The sequence below is a fragment of the Myzus persicae genome, unplaced genomic scaffold, assembly GCF_001856785.1.
Source record: "Myzus persicae strain clone G006 unplaced genomic scaffold, MPER_G0061.0, whole genome shotgun sequence".
Lineage (NCBI taxonomy): Eukaryota > Metazoa > Arthropoda > Insecta > Hemiptera > Aphididae > Myzus > Myzus persicae.
The window spans coordinates 119,059-136,477 of record NW_019104131.1 but is presented as its reverse complement, the minus strand read 5'-3'; the positions used below and the strand labels follow the sequence as shown (position 1 = coordinate 136,477).

The 17,419-nt window shown below is 29.6% G+C and overlaps 1 protein-coding gene and 1 long non-coding RNA gene across 2 annotated transcripts in view; both read left to right on the top strand.

The window, feature by feature from the left end:
• Positions 1-79: 79 nt before the first annotated feature.
• LOC111039054 lies at positions 80-12,217 on the top strand. The gene is made up of 3 exons (XR_002605067.1): positions 80-166; positions 11,127-11,182; positions 11,254-12,217. It is a non-coding gene; the product is annotated as an uncharacterized LOC111039054 (long non-coding RNA).
• Positions 12,218-13,840: 1,623 nt separating this feature from the next.
• Positions 13,841-17,419, top strand: part of LOC111039051 — a 30,226-nt gene continuing 26,647 nt past the window's right edge. The window contains exon 1 of the mRNA XM_022322333.1: positions 13,841-15,302. Within this exon, the coding sequence (XP_022178025.1) occupies positions 13,897-15,302 (1,406 nt within the window). The 5' untranslated portion in view covers positions 13,841-13,896. The remainder of the gene's footprint in view (positions 15,303-17,419) is intronic.

Below are 17,419 nucleotides of genomic sequence, written 5' to 3'. Positions count from 1 at the left end.
CCCGCGGGCGCCTTTGCCCCCTTTCATTTTTATTTTTAAATTTAAATTCTATCTATATTTTGTAATTTTTTTAAATTTTTTTTAGAATTCTGCAGTTTTATGTGACATTTATCATCTTTTGAATTTCCACTGCTCGAAAAACTTTATGTGGAAAACCAAGATGAAAGTAAGTAAAATAATGCTTCAAATATGTGTTTTACATTGCTTAAACATATTTTGAACTAATATATTATAGTTAAAATATTTAGTTTGTACAGATGTTATAGATATTTATATTTTTTTCACAAATTATTACTTAAAAATAAAAACAAAGAATAAAATAAAGGTTTGCAATGCAAAATTACGTATTTCAGTATACTTGTAGATATAGTGTATAATGTATAGTATAAAATGTCTAATGTATTACCTTTATATTGTAGACAATTTAGCATAAAGAAATAATATTTGGCATAATTTTGATATAATTATCTAGTGACTGCTTGGCAATGACTAATGAAAATAGCGCACGTTCTATTTCTATAAAACAATATTAGTCGCTTTAAAGCAGTTTTGCTTTACCAGTGTGTGGTCACCCTAAAATACTGTATTTTTCGGTTGATCTTGGTTGCAGCAGTAGAAAAGATTAAAAAGTTTGATGCAGGTATGGATATAACTAAACAGTTTAAAAACAAACTTGATTTGTACTAAAATTCACAAAATAAACATAAAAAAAAAAATATATCAAGAATTTCCCTTGGTTTAAAAAAAAATCATTGACTTTTTTATTGGGTAGCTGAGCTTTAACACTCGTTAACGACAACAATTTGTCGTAGGCAAAATTATATAATTACTGTTAAAGTAATTAAAAAAAAAATGGGCATCTAAAAATCTGTATAATAGGGTTTAGATATTTCAATGTCATCGTGTTTATTATTAATAAAATTGTTTGTTTATGACGTTCATTGATTGAGAGGTGCTTATATCATAAAATAATTTGGAAATCATATTATTGGGACACAAATAAAATACGGATATAAATTTAATAAAAAAAAAATTAACTATAAACATTCTGGGAAAACTACACATTAAAATTAATGAAGCATTATTTAAATACCTACCTCTTGTACATTATAATATATGTAATACATACCAATGGGTACATTTTCATAATATATCATTTAACAAAACTTTATATAGCACATACCTAATGAATAATTATATTAATATCTAAGTACCTATGTACTGGGCCTAACTTATTGCACGAAAACCTGACAAATGAAATAACTTTTGTTCTAATCAATTTTGTACATAATTTAGTGACACTTGCACTACACGTATAATATGACATTTTATCTTTATTTTTTAATACTGAAAACAATATATTTTAAATGTGAATTAAGTTTTTTTTGTTGAAAAATTCAAAATAAGTGTAATTTGTTAATCCGGTTTTTAGAAAATAATTGATTGTAAATACATTTATTTAAGTCATGCAGTTTATTTTTTAGAATTTTTGTTAAGTAAAATTAATCCAGTTGTAAAAAAGTATTTTAAATTCAGGAAGCATAGGTAAAATTTTTAAAATTGTACTAGCACTTTTGAAAAGGCACTTGTTGAAAAAGGTAAATCTAAATATTTTTTTAAAAAGGTTTTTACTTTTCAAATTAATGAGTATTAAATGTTGACATTTTATAAATCATAAATGATAAACTACATGATTTAAATAAATGTTTTTACACTTAAAATTTTCTATAAACCAGGTTTACAAATTGTATATTTTGAATTAAAAAAAAAAAATTATTATCAAATTCAACATTTTTTAAATTTTTAGTAGGTACCTATAGAAAAGAAATAAAAAGTGTTGTAGTATACTTGTAACACAAGAGTTAATAAATTATACTTAGAAACCAATTAAACAATTTTGATAGACGATAGTTATAGAATATTAAAGTTATTTCATTTGTCAGGTCCTCCTGTTAAATTCTGTATAATATGCATATTATAGCTCATGAGCTTTTTCGTGGTATGTGATTTGGTACTCATAATGTAGGTACACATGCGCGGAGTATGCTCTTCCTTTTATTTTTGGTATTGCGGTCGTACCTCTTTCCTCTTCGCATTCGTTCAGTGAAATATGTATGTCAAAATTCGGTTTCCCTAGAATTTTATAGTTTGCACCAACAATCAGACGTTAGAGTCCTGTGCCATCGTCCGCGCGTCGGTGATCGAAGCGTGGGAACCGCCACTGCCGATTAACGCATATAATATATATATATATAAATAATCATAATGTTATAGGTATAGTACTTTACCTGCATTATAATATACCTAAATATAAGCTATACAATTTATATCGTTAATATATAGTGCGTCTGTATTATATCCGCGGTCACTCGCGGTTTCAGTCGCAACTGGTCGCGGTTACCGCGTTCAAATGAATAATTCCACCGAACACCTTTAATTTGCAATTGTCGCCGTTTCCCTTCGGGCAGTTTAACTAAATATACTATAAATATTATACACCTGCATATACCTATACATATTTATATATTAAAATATAGTCGTATAAACGCGATATCACAAGCATCTTATTATGATACTCGCGCTCGTATTTTTTAGCTCCCCGAAAGTGCTTAACCGTGAACCGTGGTTTACGGTTGAAACGATGTTTATTCGGTCCGATTAATTCCAGATGTGTTATTGTGCATACGTGATCCCCGTGTCCATTTTGGCGGAAGTGTTTAAAATATTATGCTATATCAATCTATCATACCCCTAAATGGTTTTTATAAAATTCGTTTTTATAGTTTTCTATTTACCTATTATGGTCTATTATAGTGCATAAAGTACCTATGAAAATGAAATAATAAAATAAACAAATGCCGAATCCACAAAACACTAAATATTTAGTTCTTATTTGTCTCCCACATAATCAGAGAAAAATAATTGCACCAAACAATAAATAATACTTGCTTCATAATTTAAGTATTGTCTTAATCGTCTTACCATGCGCACCAAAACAAATATATTTTTTCAAACTATAAAAGTCACTAGAATAGAAAAATAAATGTGTTCAATCCCTTCTCAAGCTAATATGGATTCACCTAAAGCTCGGGCTCCAAATATGGGGTTCTACCAAAAAACCAAACATTCCCGTCAAAAACTGTTCATTTTATCACTTTAGCCTGTTCGCCTTTATTATTATGTCACAAACTAATCCATTTTGATTTCCTTAATAAACGATTGAAACCCGTATTTGCTAACACCTCACCCCTAAACCACTAAAATCGGCATGTATGTTAGCTTGAAATTCTTCTCCATCGCCCCAAAAGACAATTTTGCCCCCACTTATTCGTATAATTTTACAGATAAAAGTGTCTCTATAGTGTTTGTAAAGTTTCTCAAAACTACACATGGAAATCAATAATAATTTAAAAATTCTGCTTATTGTACCTACAGACAAAAAAAAAGCATAGATTGTAGATTGTTTCGGGAAGAAAATTTGTTATAAATCTGGTATCGATTGCTGGTCGAGTAGAAATGTAAATACAAAATGGTTATATATACAGCAAGGCACAATCAACTACCAATTACTGATTGAGAAACTATCAATAATATTAATGAAGTCTCAAAACACTCAGCACTGGACAGGTCTGCAATTATAATAAATTAATAACAAAAATAAAACTACCTAGGTAATAAAATGTGATTCTGAGCATAAACTTAGCAAACACTAATATTAAAATACAATAAACTGGCTATTATAAATCGGTTTAGTTATTCCAATATGTACCAAAATAAATTATAAGTTGTTTACCTAGAATTTTAGAGTTTTCTAGTTATATTAATTATAGGTACTTATGCATATTATATTTATGTATAGATTATCAGCGTTTGCCAGTTACCGGATATTAGTTGAAAATGTAGTATTTCGCCAGGTACTGAGTAAGGACCGGGTAAAAATGTAGGTTAGGTATACCGGGGTTAAGTATACCCGGGTACCAAGTAAGGGCTGAGTCTTAAATGTGATACCGAGTACCCTGCCATCGAGTAATTGTCGGGTACCCGGAACATTTCTAATAGATTGTATATTAAATTAAAAAAATTCAATAAATACAAGTATTACCTATAAGCTATATCGTATTGGTTTTTACTCTAATCTAAAATATTACAAGTAACAGTATAGATTAATAGTCAATTAACAACACGCTAAAAATAATAATGATGGTTAAAAAAAACATGTTATAAAAGTAATGTGTTCTCACTCGTATCAAAAACTGGTATCGTATTTTTCACACTGTACGGGTGATTTTGAATTTTAAACAATAAATCGACTGTTAATTTAAAATAGTTCTAATCCAATTGGATTTGTTTTTCTTATGAATAATAATATGCTCTGATCCGTCCTTATATCTAAATAGATAATAATGCATTTCAAGCGTATAAGACAAATTATTAAACACTTAAGGTTTTTTTACAGTTACGACAAAAACAACGAACACTTACAGGTAGGCATATACTCGTATTATGACAAAACGGTTTACTAAGTATAATTCGTATTACAGTTGCCATAACGGTTTACACACCCATAAACTATTTAATACTGAGTAAAACAAGCGGATAACGCATACAACGGCTTGGTATATGGCTAAATAATAGGTGTTGGATACTTGTCTCGCTTCGCTCACCTTAGTATAAGAGTGCGATGTACAGTACTTACTATCTAAATTATATTTAAGTATTATCAATCGGAAGTATTCGGTAAATAACCATAATCAACATACCATGTTTAATATACCTATATATATAGATTGTACTTTATTTATTTTATACATAAATTGACGTTTGTCCTTTACAATATTTTAAACCTAAGCACGGTAATAAATAATAATAATACACGGTATGTGAACTCTCATATACAGCAAGATATCATAAGAATAAAAAAATAAAAAACTAAGATACAGTAAAAAAAGTTACATAATATATAGACAAAGAAAACGTAAAATGTGAGTACAACAAATAAGATGTAAAAATGAGATGTGCTAAGAAAAATCAAAGGTAATAGAATACCACACATATATACCTATAATGCATATAACGTCTTCGTCTAACGCGTTTATGATGTTGTTTCCAAACCAGATTTTCAAATTTATGTTAAGTTTATGGCTAAAACTAAAAACGCGGTCATACTAGATTCAAGTATCCAATTAGTTAAATCTGAATTTTGATTTTAGGAAAATTTTTGAGTTACCTTTATTACTTTCACCTAACCAGTAACCAGCAATATATTTCGTAGATATATGAAAATTTATGATCGATATAATATACCATCTATTTAATTTGTAAATAATTGTTGATCACTTATAGGTTATTTAATACCTTTTATAATACACATCTTTCAACGATTATTTGTCTACCGCATTGATTAGATGAGATTTATTTTTGAAAAGTTGTCTCATTCTATTGGATGTGAATATATCATAATATAAAATATACCATGAACACAACATGTGTTGAGACTTAAAATTACATCAGTGTAACGTTTGATGTCACCGTCTGTTGCATCGAACCTATTATTATAGTCAGGTACAAAAAGCACAACAGTAAAACCATTCTTAACATGTTTTCTCATTTCGTGGATAGATCATTTGAGTTATAGGGCAACGTTACAAAAATGACGTTGCGCGTTTTGTTCTGTTATCATTATATATATTATTATTAACTTAAAAATATTATTGCTATTGGTCGTTACTTTGGTACCTACGTAAAAAATATAAAGAAATTGATAGAACTAAAATTGCATGATTCTAGTACTTTTTTTAAAATTACCTGTATACATTGACACATATATGTATGCGTTTTAAATAATTCAATTACGCAGTGGCTGGGCGTTGGATAAGAAAAATAAGTATAACTCATTCGTATTATAGTTGGTTAATCGCGTGTTGCGGTGTATACTGTCTTTTATTTGTTTCACTTGACAGTTTGTTAAACGTTTTGAGGTTTAAAAAAGGGACAAAGAAAAACGATTTCTCCCAAGCCGTTCGCAACTTTCGCATCCGAATTCGAAAACAATGTAATATGCACTGATGTATCTCTGATTGTGCGGCACAATCATGTTGATGAAGACATCTGCAAATGAAAACGAAACACAATATCACCTATAAGTTATGTTAAAAAATTATTTTTTTTTAGTTCAAGATTGTTTTTTTAATACTAAAATACAGAAAAAAAATAAAAGTAATTTCAATTTATTTAATTGAGGAAAATCAAATGAAAAAATGTTCTTTTATTTGATTAGTGCGAGGTTGTGTATATTTTTAATTGAACTGCATATTTGAACGAACTTGCTACTTATAATGCATTTACAAATGCATATTTTAAAGTATTATAATTTATAATGCATTTTAAAATACGTATTTGACAGTCTTCATCACTTATGACTTATGAGTTACCATAAATATGTTTTAGTCTTAAATGTACAGTAACAAAAAACACGGAGAAAAAGTATTGCGTAATTATTTAAAATTTTTCATCAATAGCTTGTAAAACAACTAATGTTATGTAAAATATTAAGCTTCGAGTCTAGATAAAGTGTAAAATATAAATCACTAATAGTATTGATATAAAATATTTGCTAATGAATTATTAATTTTTAAACGTATCTAACGGAATTTTTATTATCCCCACAAAATGTCAATTCAAAAACAAGACTTTTATAATTTATTTGTTAAAGATACAAATTATATTAGTACTTCCTTAAGTGTCTAATTAACATAATGCATTAAGTGAGTTATTAAAAAATAAACAGATTTTACCATTAAATCCCTGACATTATTTATCCGTGTATATTTATATTGTTCAATGTTCATGTTTATTGTTTATCCTACGTATAACATAACAAAATTCTCTTTTATCGTTATGATATTTATCAACAATTTATCCGAATTTGGTCTAAGGCAAAAACATAACTGATACAAAACAATATTTAAAATAATAGGAACAATATTTTTATAGCCTAGTTATGGATATCCATTTAAAATCTTAAACCTTTAATACATATTTCAAGAGCTTATGTCGTTTATTTCGTTTAGGGATATAGGTACCTACGAATTATCTAATCATTAAGGTATCTCATATTTGTTTTTATTTATTAGTTTTTACCTACCAGAGATTTTTTTGTCAAAATGTTATCGATTATTATTAAAAAATAAGATTTGGACATTTTGATAAATTTGTAATTATCTATTTTACAATTACTTTAAGATTGTATATAATGCATTTATGCTATATAATATGTTGGATGTGGGTTGTAGATTTGTAGACGTGTAATATATAATTTTATATGTTGAATTAAATTTATTAACTTATAGTCTATAAAGTTAATTCATAAATTGTTTCTTAATTCTACACTCGAAATAAACGTTTGTCAATGTAATTGTAAAATATTTATTTTTATTTTAGTAATTAAAAAAAAAAAAACTGATATAAAATGTGTATCGTTCTATTATTATAGTCACTTAACTTTGTAGGTATACATGTATAGGATATAAATGATTAATTGGTATCGAAAGAAAGTGATTGTAATGATTATTGATCTGGAAGCCGGTCAAGCGAAGAATCGTTTGGGTAGTTTAAATATTTAGGTCAACTTTTTACGATTTACTGATTGTAGTTTATTGAATAAATGACATAAAAAAATTACGATTTCTTTACCCATTAAAAGTGAATCTTTTGATGAATTAAAAATATTAGTCACAACTCACAAGGGCTGCAGTATGCAGCAGCGACGAAGTAATGTAGATCAAGAAGATGCAAGACAAGTGTTATGGGCTAGGCACCGTTTCGATTAAACGGTCAAAATATGAAATATATATAATAAGAAAGTCACGGCCATTATTTCCATGCATTGTTTACGTTTCGCATATGTATTTGTTTTGTACAATAATTGTGTACTTGGCTGCATGCAACTCAATCTCATTGTACGAATATATATATATATATATGTATAAGTATAGGTATATGTATTACATACACACAAAAACTGATGTTCACAATAGGCAGAGAAAGTGATTCTTCTTCTTCTAGTCTCTATCTCTCTCTCGCCACATTTTTTTTCTTACAAGCGTAGGCATCATAGATAATTGCGTGCGTTCATTTTGTCGATTCATCAGTACCACCTACGACGGCCACATATTATTCATAATAATAATAATAATAATAATAATAATAATAATAATAATAACATAGAATATGCATACCGAAATTACATGCTTGAATTGGTAGTTTTTAACAGAAAAAACCCGATCTAGGTTTCTATGGTCTGTAAAGATGTCTTGTGAATCGACGATGAAAAGCCATATTGATAATTGGATGACACGCTTGCATGAATAGTACGATATTAATATGATATTGTACCAATGTTTATAGCATTCAGTATGATTATTTTAACAGCAATTACTCATTATTTCAAAAATTAAGACTCAATTCTAGCATTTAATACTGTCTAATGTCTATATATTTTTCACCCTTGGATACGTAAATGACAACCTTATTTCGTAATTCTTAGAAGCAAGATTTAAAATGTTTTTGTGAGCTATTGACCTATTTTCCTACTTTTTAAAATTATAATTTTTATTATTTGTTTTTCTATTATATAAAATATAAATATATTTTCATCTTAGATAACAGCATGCATCAGTCGTATCAATCACTTCGTTCATTATTTTTCTTATTTATCCCTTATCGCGTGCTTTAATAGACTTCTAATTTGATTTATTTTTAATTTTCATTCTTTCATCATTTAAAAAAGTTTCTTTTAAAATGTATTCACATAATTGTTTAGTTTTAGAATTTTTTTTTATAGACATTCAAACTTTAGAAAAAACTTGTCGGTCAATTGTTGATTTTTGCATTCATGTCTATTGCATTTTCCACCATGTTTAAAGTTGCATTACAGCGTGAATTAAACGCAGAACGTGTAGAAATGCAACTATTTTTTAAAAAGTGTTATAAAATCGTGGCGCTAATTGTTTAAAGTAAAAATGTGTTCATAAAAACATACATGGTTCCTTCGCGTTTTGCGCGAGAACTACATTTGAACCCAGTAATATTATAACGGGTAGATTAAAAACTATCCTTTTCTTCTGTACTGTCGATATCTATAACTGTTTTATTGTAATATATAAGTGTTTGGTTTATAAATTCAAAAACTACTCTACCGGTTTCAGCGAAAATGTAAGATATTGTTTCTAAAGCTATCGGGAAGATTTTGAGAGACCACGTTCGATAGGTGACACTAAACAAATGTTGAAAAGCCTCAACAACTACTATAATAGTATAATACCTGTTAAGTAACAATAATAACAAGACAGACTGTCTTGGAGGTGATCCATCTTATTATCATTCTTTATATATTTAGTATATATAAATTGTAAATCGTAATTGATATAATAAGAAATACCTATATATATTACTGTATTTTAAAATAGAGTTCATTTTGCCTAGCTGGTGGAGGTATTCAGGACAACGAAACTTATTGGCTCAAAAAGTTATTGATACTTAAATAATAATACAACGACCGTTGTATATAATCCACTGGACTTTTCGCCTAGGTCAGATTTATCCATAAAGCTATAGTACATTGACACAGTGACACCGCCATGACCGTGAACTGAGGTGTAGGTACACTAAAACCAAAATACACAGTGATAGATTGCTGTATTTTTATACGGGTCACAAGGCTAGTTATTAATAAAAGGTAGTCGGTTTAAGTAGGTGAAAAAAAATAAATATCGGTCGCTGTATAGAAATGTTAGGTAGTAATATTAAAAATTATGATACTAAACAATTTATACATATCGCTGAGATGACAGAAAATAATAAATAGTTTGTATACCTACTTTCCCAGTTCACAGACACCCACTTCCAAGTTTGCCGAAAATAAACCGGTTATAATATTTATTATATAACTTCCAAATTTGCCGACAACGTTTAACAATTATTGTGTATGTATATTGTATACTGTATTGTAAATATTCATAAGCATAAAACTGTATAATCGACAACGGTTTTAAAGATTACAGCTCATTTCTATTATCGAGTATATATTATTAAGACAGTAATAATATAACCTAATACATATCGTTAAAGAATTGTTAAATCGTAAAATAAAAAAAAAATTTGCTAGTAACATAATTGTATTTATAGATTTGATAAAATAAACGAGACAAAATCGAATGCTATATCTATATAATATGCATGTTACATTATAAATTTATAACAGTGGCGGTAGTGAAATTTAAAAATATAATACAAATGTTAAAAAACCATAAGTAATCAAACCATCCAACACAAATTCTTAACTACAAAATAATTTGCCATTTTTCGTTTTTAACATATTTTATCAAATGTATTAACTTTAAATGCTTTTTTTTTTTTAAATGTGTTCTAACATGAACTATCAATATTTATATATTTCTACATGAGAAAAGTTTTATTTTTCGAATAACGACAAAATAACTAATATAGTAATTTAATAATAAAAATATTTAGTAATTTTCGTATTAAAAAAGTGTATATTTTGTCTTCTACTGCAGGGTGTCTGTAAACTGGACATGGACCAAATAGTTATGATTCACGATTGTTTTCGGTATGGCTACACGTCTACCTTCGTCTTTCATGTACCTAATCATCAGTAATCATATTTTGATACGGGTTTACACGTTAGGGTTGATATAAAGTCGTACAAATATTTGAAATCGTATCCACATGATTATAATAATATGTAGTATATCATATCGGCCACGGCGGTGTTACTAATTGATTTTTTAAAGTGTTACAATTAGTACCGCGGAGACGTTTGCGCGCGGCTTTACCCAGTCATTATTGTAACCTTCGAGAAAACATTTTGGTCCATTTTATTTTACGATTTTACTACAATCCACTATCGTCGGCTAAATGTTGGTATATAAAATATATACCCACTAATCGGTGCGAATTTTTCAGGAGTATAATTTTTTTTTATGTGTGATTATTAATATTATAGTGGAAACAGTGTTATTATACTGGGATTTTTGGTGATTCGGTAAATCAGTAAACTATCGATTTAATTTATTTATTTATAATATACCATATAATATTTGTTGCAGTACCTAAATACCCGAAATCGGTAAGACCAGAATTCACTAGAAGAAAAGAAAAAAATGTTAGTACATAAAATACATGCCTCTGTTCCAAAATGCATCGAACTAAAAACAATTGTTGCTGTACGTTTAGGAAATAATGTAGTCTTCAATGAGAAGCTTAGTAGAAGCTAAGTTGTCCACAGTTCATTAAATGTAACTTAAATAGTAAGTATAATGAGCAAAACGTGAAAAATGTTTTTTTATTATTATATTAAAGTTTTTAAAAATAGTAAATATAGCTCAAGCAAAATTATGAAAATCAATAGGAGACAAATAATTGAGAACAAATGATTAAAAGATTTTGAAACGGAATCATAAATGTTCACAACTTAAAAGTTTTTCTGAATAGGTACTTACACCATCTTGTGTTTTATATCACATTCTTGAATTGTGCATTTAGTAATTATTTCAATTAAAAATTGGTTTTATCATCTTTGTACAATGAGTTTTTATTTATGTCTAGGGATCAGATTTTAAGAATTTTTTTTTTTAGTTTTTTTGCATATTATTTCTGTGGTTATGCCATATTTTTGGGTAGGGTTTCTTGACGTTTCATTGAACAAGAAATATACATAAGTAGGTACAACATTTTATTATAAAAATGTTTGTTCAAGTTTTTCATTGTTTATTTTTGATTTGTGACAGATTTTTTACACATTCAACATATTATGAATTTTCTTTCAATTATTGTTCTTGTAGTTCTATTATCTAAGTTTCAAGTGTTAATGTTCATATCATTTATATTGAATGCAGCAGAACAATTATACATTTCATACAAATACACGTATTGACTATAGATTAAACGATGTATATAGTAGGTAATAGTTGATATAATTAGGATCATAAACTTCTATTTTATTGTGAAGCTAGTTTGATCTATTTGTATTATTATTTATTTATTAGTATCATATTAATCTTAATTTTTATTGTGTACATTCGTGTTCTATTTTAAACACGTACTTTTAAGTAATTAGGTATTTCAAGTCAGTGAAAAAAATATGAAATGTTTGAGCTACAGGCTACATTATTTAGTAATTTTGATTAAAAACTATTTTTCCAAATACGGTAAGCTATACAATTTTAGATAAATGTTACATCTATTAAAATGAATTATATTTTATTGTAATTTAAAAACTTTATAGAAGTAAGTAATATCATTATTAAATATAAGTTTCTATAATCAATACGCTTTATAAAATAAAAATTACAACATTTTTTTATTCAAATTCACAATAGGTACCTGGTACTTACTCAAATATAAGATTGATATTATAAATTTAATTTTTATATTATCTGTATAAAAAATTGTTTCAATAAATTTAGTAAAATATAAAAGATAATAAGGTGACTTTTTATATTATGATTTATTTTATAATATATATATATACAGTCGTGGTTACCTTAAACCGTGAATGAAGTATAATAAAATATGAAAAAACTACAGTATTTTTGTAGAATGGATCCGGATTAGTCATGAAAAAAAGACTTTGTATAACAATACTTATAATTTTTATAAAAGCAAACAGGAACAGAGTGTTATCATTATCATTTCACTAAATATTTTAAAAAAGGCAAGCACAAAATAAATTGGATTTAAATCATCAATAAGAAAATGAAACTATTTAGTTGAAAGATTGACAAGCGCATAAAATGTATTTAATTGAAATACCTAATTTAAAATGAATGAAAAATAAATTATAATAGCAGTGGATGAGTCAAGCATTTTTTTTTCATCATGAATGTTAAGTACTTTGTTATATGAAAAGAATATGCAGCTAAGCAGCAAATTATAAAATTAACTTTATTTATTTTCCATTAATTGGATAAATGTTATGATGATAAAATGAAATAGGTCAAAATATTAGAACTTATATTACCATACATCTGAATACCTACGTAATTATATTATTATAGTATAAATTACTCTTAAAATCAATAATTTACTATTATAATTCATCACATACATTATTTTTTAAACATTGTAATAATTTAACAAAATAATGAATCTGAATGCTGCTTACTTAAGACATTGTTTACAACCTAGTTTTAAGTATTATTTTTGATATTTTTTCTGGGTAGCTATTAGAATAGGCATATTACTACGATACGCTATTATGGTATTTCAAAGTTTTATTAACTGCAGTCGATGTTTTTCTATTAAGATACAGACCACGTGATTTATACTTTAAGACTTTAAGTGACATTTACGAATTAATTAAAAATAAATGCAAATTAACGAACAATATGCTTCAAAATAAATTTTTATCGTGTCTACCGCAACATTTTACTCGAAAACTGTAGCCATTTCACATGGTCATCCGGTGGTCTTTAATGTCCAATATCCTGCGCCTGTGCATTATTCGTTCAACTTTCCCCATCCGGCCTGTTCGAATCAGGTCGAGGAAATTTTTAAACATCGGTTTATCATCGTCGTGAGGTTTTTTCTTTCGTTCTTTCTTTTCTTTCGTATTAAAAACAATGGTCGGATGACAACCGCGTGTGATGATCTACTTGTGTGACGGAAAACCGTTTCATCATCGACGACGACAACGGCAGTGTCTGTGGCAGTGGCAGTGGCAGTGGCAGTGGTGGCGGTGGTAGCGATCGCAGTGTCGACGGACGTTTCTCCCCGCCACCAAAACGCTCGGCCGGCATCAAGTCTCGTTCCGGTGCACCATCCGACGAACATTCCGTCTTCCGCTATCGTCCGGACCGGTGTACTGTTTAGTTCGCGATGTTTTACGAAATGCGTGACAAGCAATATGATTCCGGGTCGTCGTGCCTGGGTCGGTGCTGGGTGTTGGTGGCCATGTGCGGATTACTCATCACCGTATCGTTCATCGGGATGACTTTGTGGCTCGGCATGAACAGTAGGCCGGATGTACCGGCGGCGGTGTACCAGCCGCCTGTGCACGCGGTCCCGAACGTGCACAGACACCACTACGAGGTGACTACAGTCAAGTCAACATTCCCGACGGCCGACTATGACGCGATGCCCACCACGAGCATAAAGAACAAAAAAGGCAGGATCGAAATAGTCGAACACGAGAAAATGGCCAAAATAGAACCAACCACTCCGACTTCGAGGGTCGAGGCTAAGCTCGACGACGGCGTGAGTCCAATAGAGGAGACCATAGAGCCGTCTAGAGTGAACGGGGTGAGAAAAAAGAGCGAGGTAGTGTATCCGAATTGGTCTGAAATGGAAGGAAAAACCGAAGAAGAGGTGGAGGAGCCGCCGCAAGAGTTTCAACCTTATTACGTGAGCGAACAACCAGATACGCAAAAGTTCAACCCTATACCCGCGTTCTCTTACCTCAAAGAACACCCAATCCGATTGTCAGGAAAAGACATCCGACCTCCGGGCACAACAGAAAGTGAGGAGTACCCATATTTCTATCCGCAGTTTGAGGACGTAACGCCCGCAGACGAGAAAGCCGTCAATCCTGTGTTCACGTTTTTGAGGAAAAGGTTACAGGACGTTCGCGATTGGTTGGCCCAGTCAGGCATCCGAAAGAATCAGAGTCAATGGATTCAAATGGTTGATGCTGTTAATCAATCGCTGTATACGAAAAATGCCACAATCGTATTGTCGAAGCTCCGTGAAATGTACGCCAACACTAGTGATGTAGCTGCCGACACGCCTGTAGCTAGCTTAATTTATCCAGCTGCCTCTAACGATTCCGCCGCTAGCCTAGTTTCGTTCGGACTGTTGGCCATCGATCTTTTTCTGTTGCATAACGTACAGCAAATCGCCCTTAACGAAGACGCGGAAGCCGGGCAGCAAATGCTCAACGACCCGGACGTGGTGGCATTAAATGCGCTGTTTTTGTCTCCCGACCGTGTTAAACAACTGCGTTCGGCCAATTCGAGAGTGTTATCGGACGACCGTCGCAACAGGAACCCCAAAGGATTCGTATCTGAATTGATGGAGTTTATCAACGGTGGTTTAAGAGCCATACTCAATCTGAGTAGGGCGTACAGGAGTAGCTCTCGGGCGGCTAAGGCCGAAGGAAAAAGCGTGGGTGATAATCCCACTGCTAGTGGATCATCGTTGGATTGCATTTGGACGTTATACTGTCGAAATTTAGACAAGACTGCTAAACTGGATGGACCTTATGGATTTTTAGCGAAGATGAACAGGTACACTTTAAAATTTATATTAATTCATAAAAAATATTTTTTTCTGATTTTCCTCGAATAAAATTGTCTATAAAATAAAACAATACATTTTTGCATAGTAAATTTATTTCACATTTGAAATAACTAAACCATAATTTGGATGAATAAATAAATAAATTAGTATAAAAATACCTTTTTAAAATGCTTAACAATTTAAATTTCTAATAAAGTGTTAGTTGATTTTCTGTTTAAATTGGGTTACATAGTTTTGAGAAGTGTATATTAGTTCTACTGTTTACATTATACTAATATTTTTATTCGATTGGTGGTTGTTACTATGTTAAGATTTTGGTACCTTTTAATCATTGTAACAATTATACTAAATTTTGAACAAACTGGATAAAATTACAAGCACTGCGGTCAAGTACGGTGAACACCTGGATTTTTTAAATTGATCTGATGTGAAGCTGTAGAACTGATGATTTCATTATAGTTATGATTATAATTTATAATATGACGATTTTTGAGTTAGGCTTACGACGATAATACGATACAGAGAGTAAAATAATATTCTTTGTATGAAATTAGTTCTCCTCTTTGCTGATCAGTTTCGTTGTCAAATTTATTTAAATTATAAACTGGCCGTTGACTGAGCGGCCAAACATGTAAATTTGATTCATTTTGATCATCGATGCCCGTTGTGACTTTCACACAGATCCATATAATATTTTCATAAGCGCCTCGCATGTGCATTTTAAACACGTTTTTGTAGAATCACATTACATTCTAAACACCTACGGCACAATCAAATTTAAAACGTGTTAGGAAATAAGTATGTTTAATGTTTATGCTAAATGAGTTTTTCTGAAGTATGTTTGCACCATCCATAACACCCGCTGTAGTGTTTCTGTATATAATTATTGGTAAGTACTGCAGTTTTCTTTCGTGGTGCAAAAAACCGAACACGTGTGAACCGTGTAAAATACGTTTTCTCGGGACAAATAAGGAAAAATAGCATCGTCGCTCTGTGACGGCGTGTTTAACGGGGAATTATTATTCACGTTCATTAGCATTGTGAAGCAACCATAACATTATATAGGTATTATATTATAGCGGTCAATCAGGTGTGAAACTTGGCGATGGCGTTTCAAAACATAATATTTTGTTGTTTACAATGTTGACGTAAAAATGCCAATATGTATATTTAAAAAACCCGTAAGATAAAAATATCTATCAATTGTATTTTTTACACGTCATTTCGAGTTAAATACCACCGGTGGCAATACAATAATTTTACTTTATAGTTTTTAGACATATTTTCCATTGATGGCGCCAACCGAAGTTAGTTTCAATATTAATAATAATGTAATAATATGTTGAGATATAAATCACTAACTAAAACCCTAGAGCTTAATATATATTATTATTATGTATCATAATATAAAGAGCCTCAACCAATTAAGAACAAAAAATATAAATAAGGAGCAAACGAGTAAATTAAATATATGATTTTTTAACACTTATATGGATAATAAAATGGGCCGTTCGCCCGTGTGAAGCATTTTTAATGTTAAGCGGAACAGAGGAGCTATATTTAGTTATTTTACAATTGTTTATATAATATATTATACATTTTATAGGTATATTTAAACTATCTGAAGGCTGAGACTGTAAAAACTAAAAATGCTTTCGACGATTTTTGAATAATTCATGTATATATAAACTAAAGTGAACACAAATTGTACTTGAAAAAATAATCTTTAGACATTCCAGTTGTTTTTGAAAAAAAATGTCAGCAAAATGTTTGTTACGAAATCGTTCAAATGTCGATTACACTCTCTTCAATCTCTAAAAATGCAGTTTTATTATTTTTACCTTAATGTGCAAAAGCGCTTCTTCACATTTTAATTTGTCATTTAATTAGTTAATTCTACTGTTATATTCAAAACAGAAACTGGAAAACTGGAAAACACTAGCAACGTTAGAAATAATATGAATTCATGCATATAACATTAATTAAAGTATTATTTAAATTATAAAACATTTAATCTTGACATTACCTTCCTATGGCATGACATTTTAATGTTTGAACTTTGATTCATTCTATCAAATTGTAATTGTAATAAAATAGATCTTGA